The sequence below is a fragment of the Mus musculus genome, chromosome 9 (genome assembly GCF_000001635.26).
Source record: "Mus musculus strain C57BL/6J chromosome 9, GRCm38.p6 C57BL/6J".
NCBI classification, from domain to species: Eukaryota; Metazoa; Chordata; class Mammalia; order Rodentia; family Muridae; genus Mus; species Mus musculus.
The window spans coordinates 8,089,595-8,112,419 of record NC_000075.6 but is presented as its reverse complement, the minus strand read 5'-3'; the positions used below and the strand labels follow the sequence as shown (position 1 = coordinate 8,112,419).

The following is a 22,825-nucleotide window of genomic DNA, read 5'->3' as shown; positions in this document are numbered from 1 at the left end:
TTCATATTTTTAAATAAATATTGTTATAGAATTGATGATGAAAATCTCAAGTAACAGATTCTTTTTTACAACTTAACATGTCAAATTTAAAATATTTATCCTATTGTAAGTATATTATACAAGAGCCTTGAAATATTTTATTGGCCAATAAAATTATATAGCAAGAAACCATTGTTGATAGAATGATTCTTAATTGGTTTTTTTCTTTGTTTTTTACTATTCTGTTAGTTTTTCAAAATCCAGTTCCTCCATTAGAAGAGGCCCTAAAACAAATTCAAGAGTCCAACTTAAAGTCAGAAGTAAACATTCCTCTTTTCCACAGGCCAGCAACAAATTGGCGGTGAGTAACTTATTATAACTATGTTAAAGTGGTTAGGCTGACCACTACCAGACATGACATTTTTTTCTTTAACCTTAGTATTCTTTTGCTTGTGTATTACATTTTACAATTTTGTGGGCTTTTTGGGTTTTGTTGTATATGTGTGTCTCTGCATGGGTATGAATGTCTTTTGCTCTTAATTGTTCTTGTTTGTTTCATTATTGTTTATTTTGTGAGAGAGGGGGGGGGAGAGGGAGAGAGAGAAAGAAGACATAGGATTGGAATGGTGAGGAGGGTTTGGGACGAGATGCAAGAGGGGAAACTGTGATCAAAATATATTGTATGAAAAAGAATATGTTCAATAAAAAAGTTAGAAACAAAAAAAAAAGTGGTTAGGCTGTTAGCTCTTTTAACCATATGGCTTTATACTTGATGAATTTGTCATCTTTTTCATTGGTTGCATCTTATCTTTGTCTTAGAATTTGTTTTGTTTTGTTTCACAAATTAAGTATTAAATCAGAATTGTAATTTGGTGTAATACTCTAGTAGTATAAATACTGCCAATAATGAATCATTTTCTATGAAAAATATCAACACTGTTTTAATATGTTGATGTTTATTGTCTATACTAATGAGATACAATTGTTTAGATTATTTTGATACAAATTTAGTTTAAAAAAGATTTTGCAGTTGTAGTGGTACTTTTTTCTTCACTTAGAATTTTGTTGTTATTGTCTCAATAAAAACTACACTTTTTATTTCTGGTTCTCTCCAGCATTTCCTAAGCAAAGACTATAAAAGGAACAACACGGACTAGCCAATCACTAGGCTTCCTCCAATAAATGTATTTTTCATTTTTTCCAAATATTTTTTATGTTATATGCAGAGAACTAGATAAAGCATTGAAAAGCAGTATGGAATACACTGTAAAACATGCAATTCCTTGGAGCCAGAGAGATGTCTTCATGGTTAATAGCACTAGCTATTCTTTCAGAGAACCTAGGTTCAATTCCCAGCACTATATGAGCTCACAACTCTCTGTAACTTCAGTTCCAGGGGATCTGATGCCCTCTTACAGATATATATGCAGGCAAAACACCAATGCATATGAAATTTTTAAAAAAGACCTCATTTTTAATTAAAATACGTATATAATCCATAGTATATAACCGTAAAAAGAAGTAAAATGGCATTGTAGAAAGCTCTGAGCCTGTGGGTATAGCTCAGTAGAGAGCATTTGCCTCACCTGTGTAAGGCAGGATGGATCACCAGCACCACACAAAATACATAGATTTATATCAAAATAGTAGTAATAATCAGAATACTTAGGAAGTTGTTAATATTTCAGGCTGTAAATTTTGTTAATATTTTACCTATACAAAATATTATTTCATTTTTAGAATTTCTCTGGTCAGAAATTCTCTTGATTAGAGCAAAAACATAATTTAATCCTTTCAGTATCTATTAGAAAAGAACTACTCTTTATTTTAAAGAATCTCATTTAAAAAGGAATGCTTCAGCCAAGCTTTGAAGAAAATATGAGTTAATCAGGACAAATGGTGAATGGCACTTGTAGACAGAATGGTGATCACATGTAACAGCAATGATATATATATTCAGGGTAAAGTGTAATCTGATTTCCACATGCATTCTCTAGTATGTGTGTATACACACACAAAAAAATATTTGTGATTTTAAAAGGAATAAAATATGCACTTATTCCTGAAGTTTTAAGAGAATTTTAAGCAAATAAACAAAATCATTTTAAACATACTTTTATAATCATTATAGATTATTGTGCATAATAAGGAGAGAATGGATAAAGGAGAGAGGAAGGAAAGGAGGAAAGAAAACAATATTTCATGAAAAAATACATTATAAGTTTGGTGTGATAGCATAAAGAAAATAAAAATAGCCAAGGTAAAGGTGAGAATATGCTGAGTAGAAGTTTGGAGACTTCTCAAAAAAAAGTACAAAATGAACTACCATGTAAACCAGCTATTGCACTCCTTGGTATATACCCAGACAACACCGTATGCCACCATAGAGATATGTGTAGCCCTTGTTTATTGCTCCTTTATTCATTAAAGCAAAGAATTGAATCAAAGTGGTTGTCCAACAAATGAGTCGGGAAAATACACACACACACATACACACACATACACGAATACTCAATTCTAAAGAAAAGTGAAGTTAAAAATGTACAGGAAAATGGATGGACATGTACATTATCAAGTGAGGTCACACATTCTCAGAAAGAAATAAACCACAACAATATGAACTAACCAGTATCCCCCAGAGCTTGTGTCTCTAGCTGCATATGTATTAGAAGATGGCCTAGTCGGAAAGAAAGGCCCATTGGTCGTGCAAACTTTATGTGCCTCAGTACAGGGGAATGCCAGGGCCAAGAAGTGGGAGTGGGTGGGTAGGAGAGCGTGTGGGGGACTTTTGGGATAGCATTGGAAATATAAATGAAGAAAATACCTAATTAAAAAAAAGGGAAAAAAAAGAAATAAACCACATGTCCTCTCTCATATGTCTCTCTAGCCAATAATACATATATGTAAACAAATATACCGTGGGTACAGTATAACAAGAAAAGAAAACAGCTAAATATAATACGGTGATTAGAAAGGAGTAAATGCAGGGATGGATGTGAGTTATGGAAAGGATATCATAAAACTAATTGTTTTCTAGTGCTAATTTCATCATTAAAGTTCTGGCTTTGTGGTGGATATGTGTGTAAAATATTCAACACTAAAAATATAAATTTTAATGTGAAGCTTCACAATTTCTATTTCAAATAGCAATTCTAACTGGATATAAGTTCATTAAGTTGTATAGACTTTGTTTGATTAATTTTGACGTGTAATGTTTATTTGCAAGGTTTTTACAAAGAACTTCACTGAAAAGGAGAATATGTTAATATTTTAAATTTTTTTACTTAAACCTTTTTTAATCAGAAGATAGGAGTCCAATTATAAATGTTAATTTTTTTAACCAAAATTGAGACAAAGAGGACTAGGAAGAGATAACCTGAAGGTTGTGATTTTATTGTTACTTAACTTTTTCGAGTAGTTTTATTCCCCAAACCAGATTATCGTTTTGTTCAGTATATTGAACTATAGTGCTGTACATATTAGAAGAATCCCAGAAATAAGGGGGAAATATCAGAGATAAAAGTAAACTCTCTGAGGGCAGAACTTGGCCTGAAGCTATACAAATGAGTAAGATAGTCATCAAAAACAAGCAGTTCTTACAGTATAATTAATTTGTTGTATATGTATGTACAGTGAGGTATATACATACATACAGTGAGGTACATCGGTAGGAAAGGAAGCCAAGTGTTAAACCAGGAAAGGCTTTGATAAGTAATATGTTCTAGAAATAAGTAGTGAAAGAATTGGAGCAAGGTTCCAATATGTTTAGAAGTTTTGCCAAATTAATAGGGGCAGACTAATAGTGGAAAATCAGATAATCTAGTTAATCAAAATTACTTCTTCAGAGCTGCCAAGGAAGGAAATAGAAGATGGAGAAGACTCAAGGATGGTTCCAGAGACAGGGTTTCATCAGTGAATAGAGTGAGATGATAAAACCATTTATTAAAACTTAGGGATGAAGATAAGGTAGTAGATCTCAAGTAAAGCATTTTGTCACAAAAAGAAGAGTGTAGCTGTGAAGGAAGAATCAACAGGTTTAGGTAGAGAGTAGTTGAAAGGAAGATAGGTGTCTTACTTAGGGTTTCACTGCTGTGCACAGACACCATGACCAAGGCAACTCTTTTAAGGACAACATGTACACGGGTTTGGCTTACAAGTTCAGAGGTTCAGTTCATTATCATCAAGGCAAGAACATGGCAGGCTCTTAAAGTACATGCCCACAGTGACACACTTCCTTCTCCAACAAGTCCACACCTTCAAATAGTGCTACTCCCTGGACCAAAAATATTCAAACCACCACAGGAGGGTATGCTATAAGTTTTAAATGTGGGGTATTCAGGAAGTCTAGGTCATGAATACAGATGTGACAGTCATCACAGATAAAAATAAAACTAGTCAGTATCTTATCAGTGGTGATCTTGAGTTAAGCAATCAATCAGAATGCCATGTGGTAACATGACAGAGTCCTTGGATAGGAACATCCTTTGGGAAGGCTACAAAGCATTTGAAAGCTAGTCTTTGCTAAGTCTATACCTCCTACAAATGACAGCATCACTGTAGAGCAATGCAGTTACAGTGGGTGAACCATTTCCCAAAGAAACAACTTAGAAAGGTACTCCCACTACTGATTTAGCCCATTAAGAAGGATAAAAGGATAATGTTAACCCTTTGCAGGCATATACAAATAGAGAGACTATCACAATCAGTTTACACAAGATTCCAAGAGGAGTTCTGGTAGGGTAGGAAGAAGGTCTCCAAATTCAAAACTTCAAAAAGGCTGGCCACAAGAGTGAACCTGAAAGTGGGATGGGTGGGTTGGTGAGCAGGGGAAGGAGAGAAGGGATAGGGGGTTTTCAGAGAGGAAACCAGGAAAGGGGATAACATTTGAAATGTAAAGAAAATATCTAATAAAAAAAAAAAGAGTGAGCCTGAAAAGGGACAACCAGAGAACTATAAAAAGATGATAGCTAGAAAATAAAAGTCATTAAATAAAATGGTCACATTTCTCTTTTACAGTAATTGGGCTAAGTTGCTCATTGTAAGCAAAGCAACACATTGAAGTGAAGCAAGCTAGAAATATGTTAAGAACCAAAGTTGGAAACATAAAGGCAGTATGACTTTAGAATATTATGGGAAAGTTTGTCTGGACAAAAGATGACATCTATCAGCCAAGGTAGTTGGGTTCACAGGGAATTTGACTTCTAAATACTTCTAGTATTTATATACAGAGACACTTCACTTTCCAGTTTGTTTGCTTGTTTGTCTCTGTGTTCAATTAGTATTCTGTGCTGATCAGGTATTTTCCATCTTAAAAACACCTCTTCTGTACCATGAATGAAAGCATGGTTGGTTTTTTTGCTCAGCAATGTGCAGTTGTTTACAATCTTAGAAGGGTTAAACTGTCAAAATAATTTCAATTTTTCTGAAGCATTATGTTATTATTTTAGCAAATCTTTACTAAAATAACTATTATGTCCTAAATAGTTACGTACTAAATAAGTATAAATAAGTGTTATCTTTCTGAGAAATAATCTTTATTTTGTATCAAAATAGCTAGTTTTCGCGTTTTTATAATATACTTTGACTGTGACTTTATGATTACCTGTGTGTATGTGTATATATATATATAGCATGTCTTCATTTGAAAAGCAAATAAATATATAATCTATGAGAGAAAATACTATGGTTAACTAATAAAAAGTTGGATTGTCCTCCCCAAATAACTGCCAGTATTAAATATATTAAGTATTTTAAAAACTATAAATGCCATGTATAAGTATGAAATTTTAGACTATTAATGATTACTAGTTGGCTTTTTGTAAATAAATTTATTGCAAATGTTTATACAAAGATTTTTAAGCTATTTTCATGTTAGAAATACATTTCAATGGAATATAAACCTAAAATGGGTTCAGAAATAAAGTGATAGAAGTGTAGCAGAGCAGTGGTCATGGTACTGGGTACTGAGTAGGCCTTTGCACAAGCTCTGCCACTTAGTCATAGTCTCAGCCCAAGAGGTGGTTCTAGTATAGAAAATGCTAGTTGCAAATTAAAATATTTTAAGATGATAATGTTGTCATCTAAAACAGAAATTTGTTTGGAAAAGTGGAGACTAATGCTTAATCCTCAATTTAAATATGAGACTCAGTTGTAGGAACTACTTCAGGTAATAATGAGATATAAAAATATTTACAAGGTACTAACTTAAAATATCAGAAATAATCAACCTTCCATCACAATCAATTTCTTATCACAAAGCTAATCTGTTTGGCATTTCTGGTGGATAAACTAACAAAACAATTTTGTTAGATATCTATCTCCAATATCCATGTATTTGTGATAAGATAGTCTTTCTGAACCACCAGTACATCTGAGAAGTCTGCCTTTGCTCCTCACACTAGTGGGTTAAACTAGATGTTTCAGCTCATATCTGTGCATCAAGACTTGAAAAGGAGAGGACGGGTGAACTTGAATCATCTGTATACATGTTTCAGTTAGTCAGTGTGAGGAATGTGACTGACCAGTGGAAGGTCAAGCATGAACCCCAAAGGATAAAATCAATCAAAACCCTACAGGCAGCCCAGTAATAGTTCTTAAAATCTTAATGAGGTTCTTTCTACTTGCCTGTCCAAATACTTTCCCACCTATGCAGATCCATTCCTGCTTGTCCAGCTATCTCCAATCCTGATTCCTACTTCTCTGGCCAGCGGTCTGCCTCACGGGCCCCATTGCTATCCCATCATCCCCAAAGTCTTCCTAGCTACCCAGTTGTTTTTCCCACCCCCAAGACCTGTGTCCTTCCATCTGTCCCCTCTACTCTTCCAAAGACCTTTTTACAAGCCCCATTACTATCTTATCCTATCAGATATCTCCCTCACCCTCCAACCCCAGTTACTTCTAGCTTTTCTAGCAATTTCCCTAATCTACCAGACCCTATTCCTTCTGGGCCACCTGTCCTTCGACGTCCTCCATCCCAAAGTTCTTCCAACATTCCTGATCCTGACTCACAGAACAGGTTATTTTATAAAACTTTCAGACCCAAACAGTTGCTTGCAGCACAGCATTCTACCCAAACAACTCTAATGCCCGCACTTATACGCCGTTCCCTTCCAGCTCGACTGGTTGTTTCCCCAACCCCTTTGGAAACTCTCCCTGTTTTGAAACCTTCCAGTTTATCCAGGCATCCAAGTCAACCAGCCCCACCCCTCTCTTGTATCACTCCTTTGCCTGAACATTCTTCCAGGTTTGATGCTTGTCAGTCAGTTCAGAAATCTGTTCCACAAGCCACATTGTCAAATCAGTGCCAGGCCTTTGTAGACCACCTGCCTGCCTTGATTCTCTCCCACCCACCTCCCTGTCATTCTCCATCCTCTTCTTTGCCGTCGTCACCTTCTACTTTCACATCCTCTCCATCCTTGGGAGCAGTCTCTTCCTCTTCATCCATACCTTCTTCTTCTTCTTCACCTTCTCCTTCCACCTCCCCTCCCTTACCTGTTTCATCTATCCCTCTTTTGCCCTCTCCCTTGCATTCATATCCCTCTCCCTGTTTGCCTCCAGCTTATCTGGCTTTTCCCTCTCCAGTGCCTTCTTCCTCCTCTTTTATGATTTCTTCTTCCTTTCCTCCCATGCTTCACTCTATCTCGATCTCTACTTCCCCATCTCCTTTGATTCCTATCCATCCCTTCAATCCTCCTCACTGGGGGAAGAAAGTAGAGAAGAGGAGAGAAGAAAGTGGAGTAGAGAAGAAAGGAATAGAGAAGAAAAAGTTGAGAGACGACAACTTTAAAGGTAAATAAATTCAGTTTATTAGACCTTTCGTTATTTTGTTTGGGAAGGGTGACTAAAGGGGAAAGATGATGTAAAAGTAGAAAAAGATTAAAAAAAAAAAAAGTCAAACATGCCATCACTCTTCAAGAATGTGTACTAAATACCTTCTCATAGCCCTGAGCTGCTGCTGATAACAAAGGAGTAACCAGGAATGTAGTAGTCATTGACCTCAACAATTCTGCTCTGTCTAAATAAAGATATATATGGTATTGGAGATAGTTATACATCACATGTGGCAATATCCACCTTCAAAATGTTTATCCTGATTTATTTGGAAATAACTGAGTTGGTAATAAATGTCCTTGGGATTCATACAACTGCCCCTAGTACAGGAGTCACTCTCTCTATCATTCGTCACCATCTTATCCTTGGAAGACTTAGATTTTTCACTTGATGTAAATACTAAAATATAACAAACTGAGTTTCCAGGAAGCACAAAGGAACCTAATAGGAGAGGTGCCCTGAGTTTCTAGGCAGTATAACATTGTTTAAGAAGGTAGAGTCCTGATTGGACACACTAAAAGTAAATGTCATTGAAGACACTCCTTCTATAACATAAAAAATATATTTATATTTCTGATTATATTCCTGAAACAAACTGAAAACAGTGGTTTATGTTCATGGTTGAGGAAGTGCCACACTCCCATATAGGGAGAACATTCATACCTACCCTGACAAAGCAGCGTTCATAGTTTCTGTGTACTTGAATCTCAGCCAACACTTTCAGGGATATAGTAATGCCCACTGGCCACGACACCAAGAACAAAAGCTAGTAATATTTAAATATATATCTAGAGAAAGGAAAACTGGCTACAAATTCTCAGGATTTCTACCCCAGCCCAAGTGATAAAAAACAAATGGAATATAGTAATCAAAGTCATGAATGAATGAGTGTCCTTATGGGAGGTGGTTCTTTACTAGCTCTCTGGTCTCATTGCCTTTAAGTCCCATTATAATATATCTATATATTTCTCCAATATCCTTATATGTAATTATCTGGACACATGTACATAGTACACAATTGTATCATTTATATCCTTAAAGAAATAAGTTAATTTCAATTAAATGTACTAAACCTTTTCATATCTTGTTCACAGAGCTATAGATTCTGCCTTGCCTTCAACATTGTCAAAAAATGATCACAAGCATCAAAAACATCTCGTACGCAGAATTAACCGTAATAAAGAAATGAAGGAAAACAACATAGCAAACCTAGCTACTAACAAAAATGTGTTCCAGCTTAAACTGGAGGAGACACAGAAACTCCTAGAGGATCAACATTTAAGTGATTTGCAAGTATGAACTATAACTCTTTTAATCTGGAGTAATCATTCTGCCCTACTTCTCAGTGCTCGCCAAAAGGAGGCAAAAAAAAATACTGCAGATGAGTCAGCACAACTTCATCACAGATGCCAAAAGAAGACGGGTTATTTTTCCTGTCCTTTTCCCATTTTTCTTTCTGCTGCTTCTTTTTCCATGCATTTAAATTATATATATGCTTTGTGGATGTTATTTTCTGACAAACATAAGAAGTGTTTGAAGGTATAGTGTAATATAAGTATTATTATTTGAGATTATATTACAAAATTGACCTAAAATTATAACACATATAGATATTAGATTATTAATTAAAAGAGCAGCAAGTGCTCTTTACTACTAAGCCATCTCTCCAGCCCCTAAAATCAAAGTTTTTTTAGCATAAATTCACATACGTCGATAAGAATATGTAAAATAAGTTTAAGACCACTCCATGGACCTCATTTGGGAATTGAACCATCAAGGCCCTGGCATAGATTTTGTCCGTATTTTCTTTTGACACGGGATGTAGTTTAGCCCAGACTGGCCTCAAACTCACTATTTAACCAAGTCTATCCTTAAACTTCTGAACTTCCCTAGCATATTTATTTTTATGAAGATCTTTGTCTACTACATAAAGCAGAGTTGAAAACTTTACTCCAAACCTTTATAAACAGTATATATTTCCTCCCAACAGAAAGTTCACAGTAGGGTCACAGAAGTTCATTTTCTTCCTTTCTTCCTTTCTTTCCTTTCTTTCTTCCTTTCTTTTCTTTCTTTCTTTCCTTCTTTCTTTCTTTCTTTCTTTCTCTCCTTTCTTTCTTTCTTTCTTTTTTTAATTCTTCTTTGTTGTTTGAGACTTTAATAAGTGTTCATAATCCTGACCTTGTAATTCCTCCCCTATTCCTAACAACCACCACTTTTCTCTCCCAACCTGGCGTGCTTTGATGTTTAAACCCACTGATTGCACTTAGTGAGACCTATGTGGGCATCTGTGTAGAATGACCAGCTGGACTATGGGTAGTCTCTCCACAATCTCAGCATGGAAGAGGGAAGGATTCATGAAGACACATTCTAGCCTAAGAGCTGCTGGTAATTAATGGCTGCTGTGTCAAAGAACTTTTAAGAGTCTCTTTAAGTCTAATGAAGGTTTCAGGAAGAATATATAATTTATAAACAAGTATTTTTCAGAATTAATTTAGTATGAAGAAACTTCATACCCTAAATGGAATAACAGTTATTTCTAAGCTATCTTGGTGGCCAGAACAGTTGAGCAGTTAGTTTGGGAGCTGAAATGAAAGGCGGTGTTACTTGTTACTTTCTTACTTTCTGCCATGGGGTGTGCTACAAAGGTGAAGCTTATATTATACCTATACTATTTACTCACATTATTTGCTGTGTCAAGGAGGATTAAACTCAGTAATAATGGTGTGAGTCTACAACACAAAACAGTGTTGGTTTTTTTTTCCCCCTCAGAAATTTTGTGATGAAGTCAATCAGATAACCAATTCTGAAACTCTCTCAAGTATAGACAGTCTTGAGGCTGGAGAGCGTGAAGAAATATACATCACACTTAGTATGAAGCCTTCCACGTCAACCCAGCAGAACTCTGTTCCCCTTCAGTCAGCAAATCTACAAGCAGCTCATTTAGACTGCTTTGATGAAGATAAACTGTCATTCTCTAAAACTCAGCATATAAACAATTGGCTTACAAACTTAGATGCTCAAAATAGTCAGCCTGTTGCATCTTTTTCAGATATTTTAATTAAATCTAATGTTCTGCCCTCGTGGGAATGTTTAAATAGTAAAGAACAAAATCCACCTGCTTTGAGCAGAACTGTGGGAAGAACCACAAGAACTACTAGTGACTCAATGGTCTTTGTGTGCAGTCCATCCGTAGTTGCACTAGATAAAAAAGGAGAAAACACTGCTGAAAGCAATGTTGTGAGAGCAAGTGATCCCACTGAAGGAGCAGTCCAAAGGGAGAGGCCGGCACAAATGGAGAGCCCAACGTTTAAAGTCAGTCGAGCCTGGACTACTGCAGAATCTCTAACCCAGGAAACAGCTTCATTTTCCGTCCAAGAGAGGCCTTCTGAGTTAACTTGGGAAAGCAGAACTGCTTCGATTCCTGCTTCATCTGTAACGGTTTTATCACCTAATTTACAGGCAGGTGGGCCTTTAGCAGAGAACAACACACAGATAAAAGAAATTGACCCTGTGCAGTGCTCTGATAAGTTAGATGAATTGAAAAATATGGAACATGAAAGGATAAACCATCTTAACTGTAATAAAGAAAAATATTTATTTTCACCCAATTTTCAGACCACCTGTGCACTTCAAAATTCTAATTCAAATGATAGAAAACAAAAAGAGAGTGGCCCATCAGCAGCACTGTGTAACAACCCTCCTGACTGTGACTTGCCAGAGCAGCACAGCATAAAACACAGTGTCCATGAACAAAATGGGGTGCGGCTGCTTAAGAGTATATTAAAGAAAGAATCCAGATATGAACATAATTATTTGAGAGCATTAGTTATGAAACAAGGTTTTAAGTTTAGACACCAAAAGGCAGAAACTGTTAGAGATAGTATTGAATTAACAAAACAGAAAGGGAAAGGTGCAGAAATATCAAAGACTAGTAAAAAACTGCGGTGGTTTGATGAAAGTGCTAACTTAGAAAATGCTGTAGATGATTGCCACCCAGTGAGGAACAGAGCAGGAATGGCTCCACGGTGGTTACAGCGCTGTCACACCAACAGTGGCACCTACAACCTGACAAGTATTCCTGAGTGTCCTGTACATTCTGCTGCTGGAAAGAAAGCCAAGGCTGATTCTGTCCCAGAAAATGCTACTGATTTAGGAAGATATGAAATAGACAGTGTGCCTTTGAACTCTTCTGTATCTTTAGGCTTTAGCTTTGCCAAACAAGCCTGGTCGGCCTGCAGAAGAGGAGAGAGCAAAGCCCCTGTACATGCTAGTGACTCTAAGACTCAAAAGACTAAGCCTCAGAGAGGAGTAAAATTCACTAGAAGAACAGGGTCTTCAAAGGTCCAGAAAGGACTTGTGCAGAACAGAAAACCCACTGTCAGCCAGCCACAAACTTCAAGCAAAGCCAACACAGTGGCCCAAACTCAGGGTAAACTAATTATAACTCATCCTCCACCTAAACCGCCAACAAACATTAAAAGTGGTAAAAATATGCAAGTGTCTCCAGGTCAATCAGCCATACCTGAACATTCTCAAAATGTCATGACACAGAGCTGTTTAAGTCCAGCATCTGTGCTTCCAACAGAGTACCATTTGAACCAGGGGACTCAAGAAAGTAGTCTCCCGTTCTCAGACACCTGTTCTAACCTCCCTGCTGTGAGTCCAGCTCTACCAACTCCTTACTCTTCTGAGTGCCAAACCTTAGCAAAAGCCAATTCAAATGGCACAGCTTTCCTGAAAGACGGAGCAGTATATTGTACCCATCGAAGTCCTGTTTGTGAAGAAAGCTACCAGTCTTTCACTCATAGGAATACTGAAGAAGAATCCATTCTCCCATGGAGAAGAAGAATCAATGGACACCAAAATGAGAGAACCACTGGTAAGGATAAAATTCTAAATCTATACCTTTTTTTTTTTTTTTTTTTTTTTTTTTGGCAGGGGAGGCAGTTCTGAAACAGGGTTTCTCTGTGTATCTCTGGCTGTCCTGGAACAGAAGCGAGGGTCAGATCCCCATGCACCTTGAGTTACAGATTCTTGTTAGCCACCTACCGCAAATGCCAGCAAACTCCAGTCTTCTATAACAAAGACAAGGGCTCCACACTAATGAACCATCTCTCTAGCCCCAAGGCTTTTCATTAACTAGATGGATACAAACTATATCAGTAGATAGAAAATCAAATGAAAGAATGTGACCTAAATCTCTTAAGTACTTCTCTAAAAAAAAATCTAGGTTTTAAATTTCTTTCACTGAAAGTTTCTCTGGTTTAACATTAATTTTGCAATATCTCTAAAAACTGAATGTATCAAATTAGATAATATAAAATAAATAATGATGGATTTCTTTTTCACATTCTCTTTAACCATCATTGATATTTTAATTCAGATCTCAGTAGCTCTAAATCCTGTATTTCTTTTTTTAACTAAAACCCTATGGTAAACGGTTGTTAAGAAAACATGATAAATCAGACTCTACAGTAATCAAGAAAAGTAAGAGTTGTTCAAATGGCTTATACATTAAAGGGACTATCTTTGTTCTATGGGAATTTATTCATTTGCTTATATTCTGCTGAGATCATTTATGTCCTCTGCACATGGGCCTAAATGGATAGTGTGAACAGCACGTTGTTCACACTTCTTTCTTTTGAGAGGAGGGGGAGGAAAGAGAGAGATTGATTTGGAAGTGGGTTAGGAAGGAATTGGGAGGGCTGCCATGGCTTCTGTTTTGTCAATTGACTGTTAGGAGAATGAGTATGGAAGCAAGACTGAAGGCTGTGAATAATGAAAAGAGACTGAGAAATGAAAAGCACTAATAAAGATTAATAAAATGATTGTGGAAGTTATAAAGCCAAGAAGAGCAACATATACTGAGATACATTACATGGGATCATATTCCAAAGCGCAGACTAATTCCTTACAGTGAAATAATTATATCTATCCTCATCTGAACATGAACAAAAATTTATAATGAATAAGCCTACTTAGATAAAGGTAAAATTAAACCTCAGGGGCAAAGGATGTCAACCAAAAGAAACGTAATGGGAAGAGACAGTGGCAGAGAACACAGTGTTGCCTGCTACTGATAAATAAACATGCTTTATTCCACAGACAGGACAGGGTCCCATACTAAATACAAAGCTGGGTGGAAATAGCAATTTAAACAAAATTAGAATAATAATCAAAATGTTTTAGGATTTCAGAGGGTAGACCTAGAGATTTTAATAATGGTATCTCTTAAGTAACATTTAAAATATAAGCCTATGAGAATAATTGACTGTAAAGACTTTAATGACTCCTATAGAGAAGACTAAAAATACCATAAAGAAAAATGAAAAAAGATCTGAGTGGAGAAGAAAATGCATACATATTGAGGCCATGTAGTTCCAACAGGCTCTGTGAAAATTGCCATACTCTAATATTTACATTATTAAATGCACATGCCAAAAATAGCTGAGACAATCTCAAGAACAAAGTTTAAAACTTTGATTACTAGATTCTGTACCTAAAACTACAATAATTAGCACAGTGTGGCTACTGCAGAGGATGTTAGTATCATTAATAGAATACGGGCTCACAGAATTAATTGCTTCATTTTTAACAAAGTTGGCAATGCATACCAGGGAAAGGGGGTTCATTTTGTCATTCAGTTGGGTTACTATATACAGTCAGTAAAAGTGACCATTCATTCATATAAAAAATAAATTCTATGTAAATTGTAGGCTTAAATTTGAAAAATAAAAAAGCTCTAGACATGATATTTTAGTTTTTTTGGTTTTTTTTTTTTTTTTTTTTTGGTTTTTTCGAGACAGGGTTTTTCCGTGTAGCCCTGGCTGTCCTGGAACTCACTATGTAGACCAGGCTGGCCTCGAACTCAGAAATCCGCCTGCCTCTGCCTCCCGAGTGCTGGGATTAAAGGCGTGCGCCACCACGCCCGGCTGACATGATATTTTAGAATAATTTGAGGGGTTTTTTTTTTACTCTGTGCAAAAACTATAAACTATTAAGAATGAAACTTGTACATTAAAATTGGAGATTTTCTTCAAAAAAAAATCAGCAGGTGGAAATGACACAACACCAAATAGGAAAAGATATTTGTGATGCACTGAACTAATCAAGACTCATAGGCAAAATATATAAAATAAATGTAAAATATCATCCAGGTCTAAGCTAGAGAATCTTTACCAAGGAAAAAGGTATGAAGATGTCTGTTTCAAAGCATTGATTTAAATTAATATGGAGCTCAGCTAGGCAAATCTAACATTTGTAGGACAAGTTATAAGAACAAACTAAATGACTGCACAGCAGCTAGGACCAGTATCCACAGTGAATCAAAGCCCACCATAATTATCTAGATTGTCTGCCTTAAAGAAACTTCATGTACAAAATACTGTCACAGCAATATTGATAGTGGTCTTTACTTAAACAAGTGCAGACTACAGATAGCTCATCAAAAAGATCATCACTGGACTAGGAAGATAACGAATACAGTAAGGAACTTGACTTGCAAACCTGAGGACCTGACTTCATTTCCTAGAACCCATGTTAATAAAAAATTAAGGTTGGAGAGATGGCTTGTCAATCAAAAGCACTGGTTGTATGGGCTGGAGAGATGGTTCAGTGGTTAAGAGCACTGACTGCTCTTCCAGAGGTCCTGAGTTCAATTCTCAGCAACCACATGGTGGCTCACAACCATCTGTATTTGGATTTGGTTCCCTCTTCTGGTGTATCTGAAGACAGCTACAGTGTACATAAAATAAATAAATAAATCTAAAAAAAAATTTTTAGAAATGCATTGGACCTGGGTTTAATTCCCAGCACCCACATGGTGGTTCACAAACACCTGAACCTCAAGTTCCTGAGGATCCAGTATCCTTTTCTGACCTCCATGGACACCAAGTACACAGGTGGTACTTACATGTAGGCAAAACACCAGAAAATAAAATGAACATACCTAATTCTAAAAAGTTTAATGCAAGAAGTATGATATAATGTGCTTTCCCTTATGAAGTTGTCCTCTGACCTACACACACATGCACACAAAAGCACAAAGCAAAACACTAGAATTAACTTTTCATAAATAAAAGCCATCAAGTGGACAATAAACATGCAAATGTACACTTAGACTTTAAGATAACGATGCATACATCTGAGTAGCTAAAATTAGGCACATTACCAATGGCTGGTACAGTTTTATATGAACTAAAAATTCTCATATCTACAAAAATTGGGCATATGTAGATCCTATGATCCAACAATTCTAGACCAACAAATTGTGTATGTGTATATATAAGTTACGTCACAATATATTTTAGATAATTGTAAATATTATTTTATTTTGAACTATAACATGCTTTTGTTCTCATTAATCATGTTTCAATGCACAGTTTTCCATTGTCTTACCATTTATGAGAATGTTAGTAAAATATCATCACCTCATATCTCATAGCAAGGTATACTTTAAGGTAGATTCACTCTTCTACTTTTTTATAATTTCTAAGTTTATGACACAAAATCTGAAGTAGACACAATGACATTACACTGTCAAGACTGGTGAGGGAACTGTACAAGAATGAGGGGTGTGTCAACGTAGCATGACTCTTACTCTCCTGCCCTTAAATTATTTGCATCATCTTTGGGGATTGGCATTGTAAGAATGAGGTCTTGGTTAAGTAGTCGTACAAAAGCACAGGAAAACGATGTCCCATGTCCCCAACACCTCACCATAAATACGATGTGTGGAGCACCCATGTACCCATATCTCACCAAATGCTAAGACATAACAAATGAAAACCTGATCAGGTACTACTTGAGGTGCACATATCCACTTCCCTGGGCACACTAGTGCACTGCTAAAACAGGAAGAGCACAGATGAAGGTCAGGGCCATTGACACCCTCTTGCCCTGGGGACTTCTTTCAGGGTAATTGAATTTACTATACGGTGTACCTCTGCCTTGCTGACAAATAATGTGCCATGAATAAAGTTTCGTTTCTGATTTTTTGAAAATGTAAATTGGAATCCTACAATGCTCTTCCTATATACCAATAACATGTCTTGTGTATCTTCATGGAATTCCTCATATTCTGCTCCTTAGCAGGAACTGTGTTAAATGCATCCTTGCAAATGTCTCATGTATAGAACTTAAAGAAGCTTAATAAACTCAGCTGATCACATAGAGGATATATATATACAGAACTTTCTGCATTGTTTGACAGTAACTTGAAATTTTGAGTAGATACATAATACCTACTCAGTTTTCATAATTTCTTATATTAACTTTTGTTTAAGATTCTACTGTTACAAGAAGAAAGCAAATTGTTGAAAATAAATGGAAAAGGCTGTTAGAACAGAAAAGGAAAACCTCTGGATCTATAGGAATGAAGTACACCGAGCAAATAACTGTAAGTATGGTCTTAGCAAAATTCTCTTTTAGTAGTGGAAAACTACTTAAAAGATAGATGTTCTTGGGCTCATAGAGATGGCTCAGCAGGTAAGAGCACTGACTGCTCTTCCAAAGGTCCTGAGTTCAAATCCCAGCAACCACATGGTGGCTCACAACCACCCGTAATGAGATCTGAAGTCAGTTACAGTGTGCCTATGTATAATAATAAATAAAAGCTTTAAAAAAAAAAAGATAGATGTTCTTAATGTAAACTGTAACCCAACATAAATGTGAATATAGCCAAAGCCATTCATGATACAGTCTTGGAAGTGTGTTATACTCATTTGCTATATTTGAATGAGTTCATATGATCAATTACCACGAAGGCTTTTAACCATCTTTAAGTGGTTATTGCTGGAGCAAGAGAGCTATTAACAGCACTTTCTGTTCTTCCAGAGGACCCAGGTTCAATTCCCAGCACCCACATGGTGGCTTACAACCATCTTTAACTCCAGTCTCGGAAGATCCAAAGCCCTCTTCTGGCCTATTGGGGCACCAGGCACACAAGTGGTACACAGATGTACATTTGGGCAAAATACCCATACATACATACATACACACACAGATAAACAAAATATACAGGTTTTTTTCTAAATAAGAAAAAGTATCGTTTAACTTAATTCTATAGAAAGGCCATTTGAAACAAAATTCCTTAAAGTTATTTAAATATGCATTAAATAGGATGGTAATATTATGTGTAATATAATATTTTTTAAAAAGACATTTTTCATCTAGGTATCTTTTATAAGAGATGTTTAATTACATATGTTTTGTCTCAAAGAACAGTTCAACAAAACCTAATACGGCTTTTGGAACAGAGATCTTAAGTAAAAGCCAAAGGCATAATAAAAATTTGAATATGATATGGAAATTAAATTAGGGTTGAATAAGTATAGTCTAAAATGACACTTTAGGGGTTTATTAAGGATTGATTTTAGAATATTGAGAAATGTGAAACAAGTAAGTAAAAAGCATTTTACTTGGAGCTTCTACTATATCACTTCTTTCTGGGGGGGTTGGGTTTTTTGTTGTTTTTCTTGAGATAGGGCTTCTCTATGTGGCCTTGGCTGTTTAGGAACTCACTCTGTAGACCAGGCTGTCCTTAAACTCAGAGATTCCCTCTGCCTCCTTAGTGCTAAAATTTAAAAAGCTGTAAACTACTGCCAGGCTTCTTGACCATTTTATAGAACTGAAATAGGTGCCCTGTTGAAGAATGTACATTTTGAGGCAGAAGTTGCTGGTCTTACCATTCATTTAGGGAGTATTTTACACACTTCTTCCCAATGCTGGGGATCAAGCTCAGAGCTTCTGACATGCAAGGCAAACACAGCCACACCCACAACCTAAGAGGTATTAATTTTCATAAGCATAAGGTGATTAATATAGATAATAACTATGATCTAGTCTTACCAGCAAAGCAAGCCATTTAGTTTACATTATGTAAATTATGGTCCTTATCAATATATTCTTATTGCTTAGTAATAAATATGAATATACCTTCTAGATTACAAATGTAACAACTAGTAAATCTTTTCTCTTTGAACTTCCATATTATTTCCACTAATCATATCAAAATATATAAAGGTAATACATTATCCTTTTTTAAATTGTTATTAAGCTATATCAGATTTGCTAGGTGTATCACGCACCTATAATCCTAGTACACGGGAGGCAGAGGGAGGTGGATTTCTGTGAGTTCCAGTCCAGCTAGAGCTACATAGTGAGATGCTGTCTCAAAAGGAAAAAAAAATCTCAAATTTAAAAATAATGTATAGTTGTTAAAATTACAAAGCAATGAACAAATTTTAAATGCCTAAAGTTAGTGCCCTCTGGATTATTTTTTACTGTTCTGGGTGCTATTATATTCCTTCTTTCCTTTTACATCCTACCTTACTGTCTTGCAAGTTTATTTTCTCCTCCATCCACAAAGCGTCATTTCCCCTTTCACATGCCTGTCACTACACCTTGCCTTAGATGCCTCACATGGTCTAGCCACCCTTCCACTACATGAGTGTTCTGGATCAAAATTGGTTTAAAATTGAAAATTGTTATTATTTTGTTTGGTTTTGTTCTTTACTCTAGAGACTGATGAAATATCCAATTGCTATAGCAGTGGTCCTTGTCACCATGTCTTCGGAAATGTGTTTTAGCATCCAATCTTTGCCTAACTCTGTGTGCAAAGAATGTAAAAAAAGATGAAACTGAAACATCACAGTTGCCATTTACTGTAGGTTTTTCAGTCCTAGTTGACTCAAGCTTAAAATGGAGCTCAGGCAGAGAGCCTGTTGCAGGCATCTGTGTCACGTAGTCTTCAGACAAAAGCTAAGTGTAAGTCACAGTCACAGGTAGACTCCAATACAGACTGCTTTCAGCAGACTGCTTTCAGGAGGCAGGTAGGTTCTTTTCAGGTTGTGTGGGATGGTGTACTTTTTGATGGTAGGCTCAGATTCTCTGCAGCATTAAAAGCTACTGCTTCTGCTTCCAGGCTATAGAGACTCTACTGTCGTCAGCATCAGCCACACTCAGAAAGGTTGGCACTTACAGCACTGGCTCAGCTGTACAATACAGTGTGATTCTTAACAGTTCGTTATTTCAGACACTTGATTGCTACCCAGCGCGCTTTACTCTTATTGCTATCCAAGAGAGCAGTACAAGCTGAAATCTTATATTGACATAAGACATTTGAAAATATTTACTCACCATGAAAAGGCTATAACCCAGTAGGTCTTGATTTCTGTTCCAACTTATATGAACAGTGATAACTAAAAATACCAACAATTAAAAGTCTTTAAAGACCATGAACATATAATGAATTTTAAATGTGGAATTATATTTTTATTTAAACTATTTTTATAGCATTTTGGACAAAATGTCCCACCAAGTACAACTGAACAAATACAAGCTCCAAGAGGTGTCAAGACTGAAGAAGGTATGTTTTACTGTATGTATTTCCTTCCCCCCCACACCTTTTATTATAGATTTTTGTCTCGCATAATATTTTCTGATTACAGTCCCCTCTCTCTACTTCACCCAGTTCCTCTCAACTTACTCTCCCATCTGAACCTACCCCCTTTCTGTGTCACATTAGGAAACAAACAGACTTCAAAGGGATAATAATAAAATACAATGTAACAAAATACAAAATAATAAGATAAAACAAAAACTAACACATTGGAATAGGACAAAACAAACAAAGAAAAGCCTAAGAAAAGGTGCAAGGAACAGAGACCCTCTCATGTATAAACTCAAGAATCAAAAAAACACTAGAAACCAAAATATATACTCAATGACCTATAGGTTAAAAAGAAAACAAAATATATAAATAAAATATAAGCAATATGATAAATTTTTTGAAAAAGGAAAAGTCTGCCAGGAGGTGGCGACATTAATCCCAGCACTTGGGAGACAATGGCAGGCAGATCTATGAGTTCAAGGCCAGCCTGGTCTAGATGGGTGGGTGGGTGGGTGGGTGGGTGGATACATACATACATACATACATACATACATACATACATACATACTGTACTGGCTGGTTTTGTGTCAACTTGACACAGCTGGAGTTATCACAGAGAAAGGAACTTCCTTTGAGGAAATGCCTCCGTGAGATCCAGCTGTAAGGCATTTTCTCAATTAGGGATCAAGGGTGGGAGGGCCTATTGTGGGTGGAGCCATCCCTGAGCTGGTAGTCTTGGGTTCTATAAGAAAGCAAGCTGAGCAAGCCAGGGAAAGCAAGCCAGTAAAGAACATCCCTCCATGGCCTCTGCATCAGCTCCTGCTTCCTGACCTGCTTGAAGTTCCAGTCCTGACTTCCTTTGGTGAAAAACAGCAATGTGGAAGTGTAAGCTGAATAAACCTTTTTCTCCCCAACTTGCTTCTTGGTCATGATATTTTGTGCAGGAATAGAAACCCTGACTAAGACACATACATACATACATACATACATACATACATACATACATACATACATACATACAGAATGGCTATTTTAATCTTACCAATCCATCTTCTGATGTCTTCTTTAATTTTTTTCTTCAATATCATAAAATTTTTATCACACAACTCTCACTTACTTAGCTAGAGTTACTGCAAGATATTTTATGTGTGTTGGCTGTGGGCTTGCTCTAAACTGTCTTCATGATCCTGCGGTGTGCACTTTGTATCCTGAATCTCTCCAGGACTTGTATCATAAAGGGTCAGACGTATCTGAAGCCTTACCCACACCTAATGTGATCATGTAATTTCTATCTTTCACTCTGTTTATTCAATGGATCACATTTACTGATTTTCATATGTTGAACCATCTCTGGGATGAGGCTTACCTGACCATGGTGAATTGATCCTTTTTGATGTGATCTTGGATTCTGTTCCCATGTATTTTACTGAGAATTTTAGCATCTATGTTCATAAGGAAATTAGTCTGTAATTTCCTTTGTTGGGTCTTTATGCTGGCTATCAGAGTAATTCTGGCCTTGTTAAACAAATTGTGCAATGTTCTTTCTGTTTCTATATTGTAGAATAATTTGAGAACTATTGGCATTAACTCTCTTTTGAAAGTCTGACAGGGGCTGGAGAGGTGGCTCAGAGATTAAGAACACTGACTGTTCTTCCAAAGGTCCTGAGTTCAATTCCCAGCCACCACTTGGAGGCTCACAACCATCTGTAATGGGATCTGGTGCCCTCTTCTGGTGTGTCTGAAGACAGTGACAATGTACTCATATACATAAAATAAATAAATCTTAAGAAAAAAAAAAGAAGAAAAGAAAGTCTGACAAAATGCTGCACAAAAACCATGGTCCTAGGCTTTTTTTGCTAATTACTGACTCTAATTTTGTTAGATGATATAGGACAATTAAAATTGCTTCTCTGATCGTGACTTAGCATTGCTAAGTGGTAAGTATTAAGACAAGTCATCCCTTTCTTTTAGATTTTCCAATTTGGTGTAATACAGGTTTTTAAAGTCTGTCCTTTGGATTCTCTGCATTTCTCCTTTTTCTGTTGTTAAGCCCCCCTTTCCACTTCTAGTTTTGTTCACTTGAATATTCTTTCTCCACCTTTTAGTTAATTGGATAAGGGTTTGTCAGTCTTAATGATTTTTCTCAAAGAACTACCTCATCCCATTGATACTTTGCATTGTTTGTTTTCTTTTTCTATTTTATTGATTTCAGCCATGAGTTTGACTACTTTTTGCAATCTACTCCCTTTGGGTATGATGTCTCCTTTTTGTACTACAGCTTTCAGGTGTGCTATTAACTTACCAATGTGAGATTTGCATAAATTTTTATGTCGGCACTTAGTGCTGTGTACTTGCCTCTTAGAACCACCTTTTTTATGTCTCATAAGTTTGACTAAGAAACACAGCTTGTTTCTTAGACCCATTTGCTTATAATATCTTTTTCCAACCCTTTATCCTGAGTTGATGTTTGTCTTTGATGTTAACTCTAAAGAGTTTTTCTTTTTTTTTTCTTGATTTCTGCCATGGATCATTTAATAGTGAGTTGTTCAGTTGCCATGAATTATAAGCTTTCTATTGTTTCTGTTCTTGATATTCCGTTTTAATCCATGGTGGTCACGTAGAACA

General features: G+C 36.2%; 1 protein-coding gene across 9 annotated transcripts in view; it reads left to right on the top strand.

Moving 5' to 3' along the window:
• Cep126 (centrosomal protein 126) overlaps positions 1–22,825 on the top strand; it is a 58,020-nt gene that overhangs the window by 22,060 nt on the left and 13,135 nt on the right. For 6 of the 9 annotated variants that reach the window (XM_006509862.4, XM_006509863.4, XM_030244277.1 and 3 more), the window contains 5 exons: positions 229–340; positions 8,904–9,102; positions 10,579–12,688; positions 17,094–17,206; positions 20,104–20,176. In XM_006509862.4, coding sequence (XP_006509925.1) covers positions 229–340; positions 8,904–9,102; positions 10,579–12,688; positions 17,094–17,206; positions 20,104–20,176 — 2,607 coding nt within the window. Of the gene's footprint in view, positions 1–228; positions 7,768–8,903; positions 9,103–10,578; positions 12,689–17,093; positions 17,207–20,103; positions 20,177–22,825 lie in introns of all 9 variants that reach the window. The other 3 variants (XM_030244275.1, XM_030244276.1, XM_030244279.1) reach the window with 3 other exon arrangements.